General features: G+C 37.6%; 1 protein-coding gene and 1 pseudogene across 1 annotated transcript; one reads left to right on the top strand and one right to left on the bottom strand.

Moving 5' to 3' along the window:
* Nucleotides 1-5,773: 5,773 nt before the first annotated feature.
* Nucleotides 5,774-6,384, top strand: LOC148170632 (uncharacterized). Its single transcript, XM_088042195.1, has 3 exons — nt 5,774-5,814; nt 5,861-6,015; nt 6,066-6,384. Exons 1-3 carry the CDS (start codon nt 5,774-5,776, stop codon nt 6,290-6,292), a joined length of 423 nt encoding a protein of 140 aa, XP_087898321.1. The 3' UTR covers nt 6,293-6,384.
* Nucleotides 6,385-7,128: 744 nt separating this feature from the next.
* On the bottom strand, nt 7,129-8,666 carry LOC148170631 (uncharacterized; annotated as a pseudogene).
* Nucleotides 8,667-13,918: the final 5,252 nt, after the last annotated feature.

The following is a 13,918-nucleotide window of genomic DNA, read 5'->3' as shown; positions in this document are numbered from 1 at the left end:
CACACTTCCTTCAATTATCAAACTCTCAAAATTCCTCTTCAAACGCATCACGGAAATAACTTTGAGGCTTGTGCTCTCCCCAGCCAGTGTGTGCCCCTTGACACTGCTGGGTTTTAGTTTTCCGACTGCTGAGGACGTGACTGGGGACCGTTCTGGTCGTTCCTAAGAACAACCCTACAGTCACGTTTAAAATGGCCTGGTTTTCCGCAACGATAGCAAGTCTGGCTAGTTCGCTGCTTCTGTGCCGCCCGTAATTCCCTGATCTCTTTGAGGATGTCGTTCAGCTCGGTTTTTGTGACGAAGCCGGTAGCCGTTACCTCCTCTTCTTCCATACCAACAGCTCGAATTCGACGGTAGTCGGGGACGTTCACAGAGCTCTTGAAAACGGCTTCCACCTCTAGAGCGCGCACCAGAGCTTCTTTTGCGGAGTGATAGCTGCCCAGTCGGACGGTTCTTTGTATTTCTGGATCCCGAATCCCTTGAAGGAACGTATCCACAGCTAGTTGTTCCACAAAATTCGCCGGAGCCGAAGGGTAGGCGAGCAAAACAAGGCGCTTGACACTTGCCTCAAATTCTTGCAGAGACTCTCCAATTCTCTGCCGCCGCGTCTTGAGCTCTGAGACGTATACTTGCTGCAGGTGTTGGTTTCCAAATCTGGCCTCTAATGCTGCCATCAGCTGGTCGTACCGCTCTTTGTTTCGACCTGGAATTGTCTCTAGCAGGTCCAGAGCCGCCCCTCTCAAGGAAACTATCAAAAATGAGGATTTTTCTTCTTCCGACCATCCATTTTGTTTGGCCGCCACTTCAAATTGCAGCTTGTAATTATCCAGTGAAGTCGACCCATCGTATGTCGGGGGTTTCATTTCTTTCGTTGTGGTCAGGCCGGTCCTATGTGGAACTTGACGCCTTAAGCGTAGTAACTCATTTTCCATGTGCTGTTTAAATCGCTCCAGATCTTTAACTTCTTCTTTGACGCCTTGTAGTTCTCCCTCAACGCCTTCTAGCCGCTCTGTTACCTCTTCTTTGACGCCTCGTAGTTCCTCCTTGACGCCTCCTATGCAGTCTTCTACTTCCTCTCTGACGCCTAGTAGTTCATCCTTAACGCCTCCTAGGCACTCTTCTACCTCTTTTTGAATTTCATCGACCTTAACCATAATGGTTACGTTCATGTTTTGTTCCATGTCTTTAAGCTGGTTCAAGATTGAGGCATTTTCGGTTTGTCTCCTTTCTTCTTCTTCTAGTTTCTCCCTTTGTCTTCTTTCTTCCTCTTCTAGTTTCTCACTTTGTCTTCTTTCTTCTTCCAGTTTTTCTTTTCGTCTTCTTTCTTCTTCTTCCAGTTTTTCATTTTGCTTTCTTTCTTCTTCTTCCAGTTTTTCTTTTCGTCTTCTTTCTTCTTCTTCCAGTTTTTCATTTTGCTTTCTTTCTTCTTCTTCCAGTTTTTCTCTTTGTCTTTTTTCTTCTAAATTCGTAATCAACTTTTGTTGTGTGTCCATTTTCGCCATCATCGCAGCCATCAATTCTTGCAGCGCCTCCATTTCTGCGGCTTGCTGTCTGGTTTGAACAGGCATAAAAATTGTCCACAATCAAGTAACAATGTCACAGTCCGGTAATATCACGAATTTTCCGATCGAAAATTCCAGAATTTCCTCACTAACAATATTGGACGGGATCCCACTTCTGACACCAGTTGTCACGTTGGCCGAAAAATCAAAAGTCTCGCTTGTAGCAATAACAATTTTATTGTACACTATGAACACTCTCGTACTTCACAATTATTCACTTTACAAGACTTCCAAATACTAGACTATCCACAATCCTATCACTACTCCCCTATATACAGATATTCCCCTACCACTAGCCTAATGCTGGAGCGCTGCGAGAATATTCGGGAGTTCCGCGTATGAATCAGAATTATTCCACGAACCGCTCGCTCTAGAACAGGGCGGAACGTTCCAGCGCTGGCGCTCGAAGCTTCCAGAATCTTCTCGTAACAATATTTATATATTTCTTCAATTGATAAAGTTTTCCAATCTTGTGCATATACCATATGGCCCATTGGTTTTAGGTCTAAGATATGGGCTAGCAAAAGACCTTACTGCTGTATGTTTTTCCTTTTTTTTCTTATACAGGGTGATACTTAAATACATTAGAATATTTTAAATGGAGGTAGGTCTCATTAAATCTAACAATTTTTTTTATGTAACATTTTTTCGAAATGTGTAGGTGAGAAAAATCCTCGTTCCATTCTTAACAAACCGCTTGGGGGTGTATGATGGAACAAATGAGTAATTGTTGCAAATGTTTTGTCTGCCAAGTTCAAATTTAAAACCGCTGCAAGGCGTAAATCGTTTTCCGGGCCAAATTCTACCATGTGCACAAACTTTTACAAAATTTTTGGTAATATGGCTTTTGCTTCTCGCACCTAAGACCGCGGATGACAAAAAACTGATTGTGTTTTGGGTTTGGAACCCAAGATTTAATAATAATACTAATAATAATAATAATAAAATATTAATTTTATTTATTTATAAGAGCAAAACAATACTAGGAGAATATAACAACTTGAAGAAATATTAACAAAATTAGAAAAAACCTTCAGAAAAAAAATCAAAAAACATCCAACAATGAAAAAATTATTAGAAACATTTTTGAGTATGGTAAACTCGAAAACACGGGTCCAAACATAATCCTACATCGCAGTCCGAGCACATAACCGTGAAACTTTTTTGTGAAGCTCTGCCATATTTTGTATGCTTACAAACAAAGCAGTCTCTTTGTGCTCTTCTTTTCTTCTCAGTTGATGGAACTTTAGCAGGAAAGTGTCTTCCATTCAATCGTCCAGGATTGTCGCCACATTTTCGTCCTTTTTTCGGAGATCTTTCTTCACCATATTCCTCCAATAACTGCCATATCAGTTCTAATCGGAACTCGTTCAATTGAGGACGTTTTTCGGTTGAACATTTGTATAAAATATAGCTATTACGAGTTACGACATCCACAATATGAAAAAATAGCTTCTTATACCACTTCATCGACTTCCTTTCAGTTGCCGTAAAACTAATTTGCATATCACTTTTGTCTACAGCGCCCATTTCTTTACAATAGTCATGTACCACTTTTGGATTTCTTGTTGGTTCATTGGTTCGCCAATTCACTGCCCCGGTGTTAACTATTTCATCTGCATGAATTGTGCTTAGCATGTGAACGTCTCTCTTATCCTTCCACTTTGTACACAACATTATATCAGTATGCTTGACCAGTCTCTGAGTTTGACTAACATTCGGAAATATTGGCATACCTTTTCGGTTTTTTCGGACTGTACCCACAGTAGAATTCAGTAGAATTTCCCACATACACAATCATATTCAAAACGAATCCAGATTTTACATCGCACAATATGAATATTTTTATTCCAAATCTGTGTCTTTTGGAAGGAATGTACTGCTTCCAAACCAATCTTCCTTTCCATAGAGATAAACTTTCATCAACGCACAAATCCTTGTAAGGCAAGAAGCAATTTTTAAAAGTTTGAGTCACTTTCTTCAAAACAGGACGAATTTTAAAAAGTTTGTCGTTTGCTTGTGTTTGATTTTCATTATTGTTGAAATGAAGCATTTTCAAAATAAGTAAATATTCATCACAACTCATAAACTTTCCTAAAATTGATTGCTTGAGAAGAGGATCATTAGACCAATATTGACTAATTCGATTCTTTTTGCTGTGGCCCATTAGCATCGTGAGCGCCAAAAATACATAAAATTTACTACATGTCAAATCCTCCCATTTTCTTACTCTTGACGTCGGACGTAAATTTTCCACATTTTCAGTAACAGTTTGCGCAAATCTATTGCTCTCACATATAATAAGTGCCACTAATTCCAAATCAAAGATTGATTTGAAAAAATCAAGTTCTTTGGCATCTTCTGGCAAATTTAAGTAATTTTCTTGAATACCAGCGTTGTCTTCATCAAATGAAAATAAAATTGGTTGAAATATGTTATCATTGACCCATTTTCTGTTGCCATTTTGATTATCTGCGTGCCTTTGGTTTCTCACTGCTCCTCTTCTGCGGCGAACTGGTATATCACTGGATTCCGTGGAAGCGGAATCATCAGAATTTACGTTTTCGCAAAAGCTATCTTCATCTTCTCTAAATGATAATTCGTCATCACTTTCATACAAATTGTTATCGTGAACGCTCATGTTATTATTTTCACTTAACAAACAACTAACTAGTGTCAATTGTTGTACAATTCTTGACAGCTACTTTTATTTGCAATAACTACTTGATGTTTAGATTCATAGCCTACTTATAACGAGATTTTTTCTTAAAAACTACAAATGTGCAAATTTAATTTTATTTAGAAAAATGAGGATGTTTCTGAAATGAAACAATTCAGGCATAGAGCATTATATCGTCCTCTAAGTGGCTACAACCGCTATCTCAATTTTTACAAGGTCACACGGGAGCGCAAAAAAACTGGTTTTGGGCAGTGTAAATAATTTTTCTAAATTAATTGTTTGTTATCAAATCTTAGCCTAAAATAGATAGAATAGAATAGATCTAAATCTATTCCGAAATACAAAAGATAATCCTCACAAGTTTTCCGTGAGAAATTGGTGTGAGAAAAAGTAGTAACAAATTATTTTCACAACTGAGATAGCGAATGTTGTCACTTAGTTGACGATATGTAATAAATATACAAAAAGTGACCCTCAATGTAGATATAGAATTCAAAAATCTAATAATATTGAGTTTTCCATTTAAACTGAGCAAGTTGACTTCTACTTCCGGTATAACCGGAAGTGCCACAACTTGTAAATATTGTCATTTGATTCGTCTTATTTGTTTATATTTGTTCTCAAAATTCTAAATTCTTATCATTTGTAGTTTCTGAGAAAATTGTCAAAACGTACATTTACGTTTACAACAGTTAAAGCCCACAAAATTGCAAACGTACATGTACGTTTACAACAGTTAAAGGGTTAATATGTATAATTAACATACTTACCATTATTAGTACGACACTTGATTTAATTTGTTCTAATATTCCTTCAATAGGAGAATGAATATCAGATATGTGCAACATGTCAATATTAAAAAAATAAAAAATTCCTGGCCTCATGAAGCTTGGCTGATTCATTCAACTTTTTCAATTTATCAACAAGTTTTTAATCAATTTCAAAACTATAGTTTGTTTAATAAATTTTTCCAATTAGATAATATAATAAATTATACATTATTAATGAAAATTAAATTAAAATCCCCCCAAACGGTATTGTATCAAAGTTTTCTAGGATAACTCTCTTGTCATGAACAAAACCAAATTCAATAAGGATAAAATAGATATACGTGTTTTCTTACCTCAATCCTAAAAAATTTTTTAGGACCGCCGCAAATTCTTGTTTTCGGGTGACATTAGAAAATGTTAATTTGATGTCGTCTTCCTCACCTTGGAATATCAGCGATAATTCAGTGATATTAACCGCTCGGTCGTCATAAGTTTCCATATCTTCAACATGGTCTTTAAAACCCTCAGCATCGAAAGTTATAATGCCCAAATCTGGGAATAGCCCCGGTCTGATATTTACTCGTACATCATGGATGGGTGGATTCTCCCCACACTGATAACGAACATTCACAAAAGTCAACATGTTTGTTTTCACCAACCTGTTTTCTCTTCGAACGCGTTGAAATTGACGAAATTCAATGATGGAGTTTTTCAGATTCATTTTATCTAAAAAAAACTTGGTGGTTATCTCGTATTTATCTATGTTTTTATACGTACTTTGGTACAGCACCCAGAATATGAGGTTAAACAAAATAAGCAACCATATACATAATAATATATGGACGGAGCCTATTGACGTTTTGCACTAAGGATTCGCGCCAATTTTTTACTGTCAAAAATCAGCTGGCAAATGACATTGTGGGACTGCTTCCAGCCCCGATACCTAACTACTGTGTGTCGGTGTTTGTTTTGGTATATTTTGCTGAAATTGAAGTTTGGTTTGGTAAGTCTAATATAGGTAAAAATTATAATGCACTACTAGAGCGTCTACAGGTGCAGGAGCAGGTGAAAAAATGTTGTTAAAACTAAGCGAAGTATTCAAATACCTAAATGCAACCCCTTCTTCCCGATGCTTTATTGAGGGAGAAGCGGTGATGGAAGCAAATCATGTAATTTTGTATGGGATATCAGGAAGAACAGAATGTGTCATTAAAATATTTGCAAGCTGTCTCCAAACTAGTGGAACCGCACAAAATTGTTGGCCGCTTGCGAATTTCTGAGAGCACTGGGTCATTGAAAGTTGAGGCATTTACACGCACATGTAAAGCAGGATCGTCAAACTGTTGCAAACATGTAGCAGCAGTTTTGTTATATACAGGGTGTCCCAGAACTCATGCCTAGCCGAAAACCGGGGATATCGGGAAAAGGTGTGAATGTGTAAATTGCTGAAAAAAAAGTTCCAGTTCCAACAGAAACTGAGAAAAGACATGACAAAGTTGACCAATCATAAGGCCGCGTGGAGATGGTCTGGAGAATACACTGGCGTGTTGCTAAGAAACCAGATTAAATTTTCTCCTTTGAATTTTGTATGAACAATGTGGTCTACTATAAATTTCACTGACGTTAGAATGACAGGCTTCAATAAATCTAACTCATATTGAACTTAGTGTGCAGAAACTTATTTATTTGCACAGGATCTTCTGAGCCTAGTTCTGAAGTAATCAAAACACTGCCGTATTTGAATCTTGATATGACCTTAAAATCTAAGCATCCATATTACGGGCAAATACAAATGACCATGGGATTATTAAATTTAAAATCGTGTTGTTTTGTGGTTTATTTTTGTCAGGAAAAAAATTATTTGCAGATAAATATTCCTTTTGATGAGGATTTTACAAAAAATATGATTAAGGTAATCTCTTTCAAGTACTTCAATTATTTAATTCATTATGCATGCATCATGAATGATGGGAAAGTTGACTGTAATTCTTAAACTGAATAAAGAATTAGTTTACATTTGTTTTCTTATATTTTATTTCCAAAACAGAACTCTGCTTATTTCAGTAACATTGATACAATATATTGTTTAATTAATATTGATTTATTCCCTTAAGACTTAAACTTTAAGATTGGATATTTTATAGTGGGAATACATTTTGATTCTACAACAAAGTTTTTTGGGAGATTGCACATAAACCTCTGTACAATCTAAAACAATTCTCACGTTTTGAAAATTTCTGAAACAATTTGGAATATTCATTAAAATATTTTCTTTCGTTGGTAATTGAATAAAAGTTTCTAATATACTCGAAATTATACAAACTGTGTCCTTAAACAACCTTTTACATGTACTGACGCTTATATCCCCGAACATTACACTTAGAGCCGAATAACTTAAGTCTAATTTCAATTTTATAAAAACTAATAAAAATTCTTTCTTTAACAGACAACCTATGAACACGTGTATCTTTTTTTATTATTAGAAATGCATTACCCAAAGCTTCCAATACATTGAACGAAGGTAAACCAGTTAAAATGTTTAATGCCTTTTCTGTCTGGATTAAATCTAATACTTGAAAATATGAAGTGTTAACCTGCACATACTTTGAATGGAATTTTGGGATTTCTTCAGTTTGAGTAGAGGTTAAACAGGTATTAACAGACAAATTATTAACAACAGAATTAGGATTTACAGATTCACTAAGATGAAGCAAAGTTTCCGCAGCTTCTAAGGCCTGTTCTGTAGATGTAATGGTTTCTGTTTCTGAAGAAGTGGTGAAATCGAACATTTCTTTGTATTTAACATGTCTTGCGTTCTTTTCCCTTATCTAAAACGTCATTATTTGAGTGTATGTATACATAATAAGGTATAAATTACTTTTCTTCGATGATTAATTCGCTCTTTTCTTTCCTGCTTCTGATTAATTTTATACTCAAGAACTTTTGCTGAACGCGCTGAAGGTAGATTCTGAGATGGGTTTCATTCTTCTTCAATAGACGTCTAACATAGCAGTCTAAAAAAATTACATGTAAACATACACATATTGATTCATATCTATTCAATTTATGGAGACCTTTATCAGGTGTGATATAATCCTCAGGTTTAAAGTGACGTGAGCAAACCCTCGCATGGCTGGACACTTTCTTCCCAATTTTTAAATTGTGTAACCACAATTTCTTTCTGTTCGTTTCAGATTTATCCCCAAATGCATTAGTTACCCACACTTTCTGGTCCTCAGTTGGAAAAGCATGAAAGGATAGCTCGGGGTTCTTTTGGTTAACTGCCGTGCAGTCATACACACAGCAATTTACATTTGATTTGCTGTTAGTTCGTTTCCCTTGGAACTTAATTGGAAACATTAAAAAAAAATGTGCGATTAGAATTTTTCAAGCGGCTTGCACTTATGTAATTCAATCGGGCATTTTTGTGTCTTGAACTGACCTGACTGACCGGGTGGGATCCGAAGATCCCTGACACTGAGAGGAGGAATACTAGCGCAGCATTCGCCTAATCTCTAGAGGATTGAACCCGGGACCTCCCGAATGCGAGTCTGGGCCCCCCAACACAGAACCAATTCGCTCGGTAATTGGAAACATTGTTTAAATGTTGAAAATAAATAGTCACGCACTGTATCCGACTGTAAAGCACGTGTACGTTAGTTCAGAAAGTGCCACTAGAGCGCGTATCGCTTAGCAGCAAACGTCAATACTAGACTTGTGTTCAGAAAGCACAGGTGACAGGATTGGGACAAGGATAGATGATAAAATCTTTGTGTTGATAGACAAAGATAAAAACTCAACAGATATACCACGTGATGTAGTCGATTCGTTGATTGGTCACTTGGTTGAAAAACACTGGCGGTACTTTTAAATAATTTAACTAAAAGTAGAACCCATAATTCATTTTTTCGGCTGGTTCTCTCCCAACACGTTCAAAAAGCTTGCAGCACAAAAGAATTCTGCTTTAACAGTGGTAACACCCATTAAGGCCATGTTAAACGTTTCGCCCAACTCAGTTTTCAGATCTTGTCATATACCTGTCAAGAAGTGCGGGACTCGGACATTTTATAACAGTCTCGTTATCTGTTTGGGTAGACACAATAGTTGAGGGATAGAACGGTTTTGGGCGTAAAAATTTACAACGGGGTAATTTCGAAGAACATTTCTCTTGTGATGCGAAAGTGTGGTATTCTAATACCACACTTTCGGATCACACTGTTTGCAGTGTCCACTCCTAACTTTTCAGCAGCAAAAAAATACTATTTTTTTTCAAACCCCACAAAATTGCTAAACGGCACTTGAATTTTCCTAAGAAAAAAGTTGTAAATTTTACCTGAAAACCAAATTTGAAACTGTATAAATTAAATCGATATTATGACTCAATAATACTCCAAGATATTTTTGGACGATTACAATTACTGTAGTCTCCCGGTATCCGCGGGGGTTCGGGTCCAAGCCTGACCGCTGATAAGAAAGAGGTCTGAGTGAAAATTTCCTTTGTTACGCGCCTTTTTTCCGGAAAGAAACTACACACGTAACTTATTAAACTCTGTATTGTCAAACTAACCTGACCTGACCTGACCTGACCGCTGATAAGAAAGAGGTCTGAGTGAAAATTTCCTTTGTTACGCGCCTTTTTTCCGGAAAGAAACTACACACGTAACTTATTAAACTCTGTATTGTCAAACTAATAGATTCCAAAAACAAAAGTCTTCTCTCTCAACAAAAATGGGCTCCTGGCAACGGTGTTTGGTGCCATCTCGCGTATCGCGTTACACTCCCCCTTTGTATTCTCCAACATGCCCCCATGGAGAAACAACGAGCCTAAAAACGAGACTTGCGTCCTCGTCGCTTTTCTCTACAACTGGAAGACCCAGGTAGGGGCTCGTCCTCTGCAGGAACTTCTTCCTCCGACTTCTTGGGCTGGTTCTTCCTGGGCCGACCACGCTTTCCGATCGGATGTAACGGCGTCGGTTCCGGAACAGAAAGGACGTAGGGCAGATACGTGGTACTTCCCCAGAGGTTTGGTGGGATCCGACTGAGACGCCACCACATATGACACCGGAGATTCCTTCCTAAAGGGCCCCACAAACCTCGTTCTTGCACTACGTTTCTGAACGACGGTTTCGACGGTTGGAACGAAACGGTCGGAAAAACCGAGGTCTGTGGGTAAAACTGTCGGTTCAACACGATTCCAAAAACAAAAGTCTTCTCTCTCAACAAAAATGGGCTCCTGGCAACGTTGTTTGGTGCCATCTCGCGTATCGCGTTACACCTTTTTATTGCTTTTCGTGTAAAAGTGATAAGATTCCAAAGTTGACCAATTAAAAAAGTTGACAAAAAACGAGAATGCCAAACAACTGTCACATTAGTCAATGGCGGCACAAATGTACTTGATGCTGAATATTTAATTCGAAAAATATATCGTATACGAAATTATAAAACCATTCAAATTGTCCTTTGTTCCGATCTAGACCAAGATATAAACGCTGTAGCAAGAAATGATTTACTGTAATCTCAGGACCATGCGAAACTACCACTTTCATAATATTGCTGTTACAGTTTGGTGCTTTACTTACCAAGCATCCTGTATAATATGAATTATAATGGGTATAAGTTTGTGAATTTTATGTATGATTCAAGGTTTAGGGATTACAGTCATTTTGTGGTCACCCCCAAAATCGTCTTTAATTTAAACATGGCCTTAAGTGCTACAGCTATAAAATTTGAGGAAATTGCTAGTTTTCAATCGTTTATTAACTCTGTCAAATTGCAACATTTTAGCTCGAAAGACACAAATTTTAGAAATTTTATTTTCAAGGCAAATCGGAAATATGAGAAATCCTCCCTTAAAATTCGTATCTTTGGTAATTTTAGTGTTACAGCTATGAAATATGGGGAAATTAAGTTTTCAATTGTTTATTAACTCTACCAAATTGCAGTAGTGTAAGTCGCAAGACACAAATTTTAGAAATATTTACTAGGTGGACCTCGGAAATCTGTGGCCCTCGCTTTTCCGTGGCGTTGAATATTAATTTGTGATTGGTTATTTGTTATACTATAAAACAAAGAGAGCCACGGAAAAGCTAGATCTACGAAAAAAGCGAGGTCCACCTAGTTAATTGTATTTGATCATTTAACATTTAGCAAAGAAAGTTTTAGGAGAACTTAATTTTTTGTGTTTTTCGATATTTGAAACTATGATAAAAATAATTACGCTTGGCAAAATGAAGATTTTCCTGAAAATTTCAGAATGAAAAAAAAAGAATAAAATCTTCAAAATAAAATAAATTATAAAGCCAACGGGCTTTGCTATAAAAAATTTAACAGTACGCGGAAAATTCATAAATCAGACAACGCATTGCAAATTTTATTGTTAATGAAAGAAGAAAAAATATAAGACACACGTCTCTCAGTTAGGCTCCACGTCATACCAAGGAAAAAAGATATAGCAGAATCTCGTGAATTGCGAATAAATTCGTTAATTCGCAAATAATATCGCATTTCAATATTTCAATATCCTCGAGAATTAGAATTATATTATATATGTATGGTGTTTTCGCTGCCATATTTAAAACAAACATAAAAAAAAACACTTTATGACATTTTGAGATTTGAGCAATTATAAATGAGCTCCATTAATTTCAATTTTGATTATTTTGAAAATTTTAGAATAAAAAAAATAATAAAATGTACCAAGGAAAACAAATTAAAGAACCAAGAGGCTTCGCTATTAAAAATTTAACAGTACGCGAACAATTCGTAAACAATCAGGTAGTAGCTGTTTTTGTTGTTACCATTTTCCTGACCTCCTCTATACATGTTCTTTGAATTTTCCTGTCTATCTGCGGCAGTTCAGTTTATAACGGGTGTACAAAATAATTATATTTGGAGTAGGTCTTGGAATTTTGAATAGACGTTCTAATAACAGTGTAGTTGTCATCCATGTGCCCTGGTGAAAAAAGATCTCCCATAAGGTTGTTCATTCGTTTTGGTTTTGTGCAATTCGTTCCCAGTTTTTACTAACACGCTTAATGCGATCGGTTCAATGTGTGAGTAGTTTTCCTTTGCTTTGCTTTTTAGAGTTTTCGTTAAATGTCATGTTCAACAATCCGTCAATTTTCGGTTAAATATTTTTCTATTACTTCGCCGTAGAATCTCTTTCGTCGTAAACTACGCTACCTTTTCCTCTTCTCCTTTTTTGTCGGTCACATTCGGTCTTTCTATCTTCCATTCTCTCCTTGTCTTTAGTTTAATCAAGTGTTCAATGCAGTGCAATGTATTCTAGATTTTTTTTATTGATTTTTTACTTTTCATTTATTTCATTGTTGGGCGGTCCTTGCGCAAGTGTCCTGTCCGGCCGCACGCCATGCACCTATCCCTCCTCGGAAGCAGACAATTCCTGCTGAGATGCGTCGTCATCTCTTGGCAGTTGAAGCAACGCCTCTTCAACTGCTCCGATGACTCCGCCGCCGTTGTCCTTGCCGCCATGGACGCCGTCCACTTCCTCACATCTTCCGTCCTCGGAGCCTCCCTTGAGGGCACCAACGCCATCTTGCTGGGTACCCTCGTCTCCATCGCCGAGAGGAACTTGCTGTACAGGTCTTCCGGAGTGGAGTAATACTGCGCCCTAGCATTACCCCTCATCTCCTCCGGAAGGGTCTCGATTATGCAGCTGACCGCCTTTTCGCCTTCGATTCCACATCTGGAACATAACACCAGCTTCTCTTGGAAGTACCGCGACATGGTCTCGCCCGGTTGACTAACTCCGCCAACATAACGCCGAACGAGCACCGCCTGGGAAACGCCGTCCTCAGCACCACCTTCCACTCCTCCCAAGAGCGTTGCGCCATGCCGACTGAAACCAGTCAACCCTCCGGATCCCCGCACCCGATCCTGCATGACTCGCCCATCGCCTTGGGCTTGCCTTTCCTCGCCTGATTCGCCCCGTGACCCTACGCCAGCCATCCGATCAGTTAGAGCCGCCATGCCTCTCAACAACTTGTTGACGAGGAAGGAGTTGAGCCTCACCTCGCCCAAACCCTCCATCTCCTCGTCCAACCTTTCGCCGACGCCGATGTTTAGGGTATCGTCATCCCCAAACCCAGCGCCAGAGTCAGGTCCCCCATGCGCCATAACCTAATTTTCTCCTACGTTATCGCCTACCGTGAGCCAAGTGCCAATCCCACTTCTGATGTGTTAGAACTAGGAAAACGCTGTTTAAGAAAATTAGAAATTTTATTAATTCGGTACGCCACACTCCTCGTCTTCACGCCACGCCACGCTAGTTCTACCACCAATTCTCTTCTCTCTTCCCGCCCTGTCACCTGTCAACACTAAATGTCCCTAGCACGCAGTGCCCTCACCTGTCACTGCGCGCCAAGTTCAAATTAGTTTAACAAGTTATCATAATTACAGTTAATTATTTCCGTGATAAAATCATATGAAAATGATCACAAACGATTAATTAGTTTTATTATTTGATCGATAAGCCCACATTTCAATCCGAAAACTGTCAAGTCAAATTTATCAGATTTAACTAATGTATTCGAAATATCATCAAATTCATAATACATTGTATCTTTAAAGAAATATAAATTTCTATATCTGAATGCTCTGCTTATATTTGGAGGTATTCCAGCAAATAATTCTGAAATAAGGCCATTTTTCTTTGATCTAAGCACTCATCAAACTCAATGTACGAGACTTTATCATAATATATATGTTTTTCCAGAGTAAGTTCTACATATTGCATCATATTCTTTTTCCTTTTGGTATTCCTAAATTTTCAATAGATTGACCATTGTATCCACTTTTAACATTAAAACTTGGAAAATCAATTAAATAATATAAATTTTTAACAACTATTAAAACATCATTTGAAGGTCTTTGATAAATATGCGAAA

The sequence above is a fragment of the Gnatocerus cornutus genome, chromosome 7 (assembly GCF_029298725.1).
Source record: "Gnatocerus cornutus isolate USDA-ARS CGAHR chromosome 7, icGnaCorn1.1, whole genome shotgun sequence".
Taxonomy (NCBI): domain Eukaryota; kingdom Metazoa; phylum Arthropoda; class Insecta; order Coleoptera; family Tenebrionidae; genus Gnatocerus; species Gnatocerus cornutus.
This window is presented reverse-complemented; position numbering and strand designations above follow the sequence as displayed.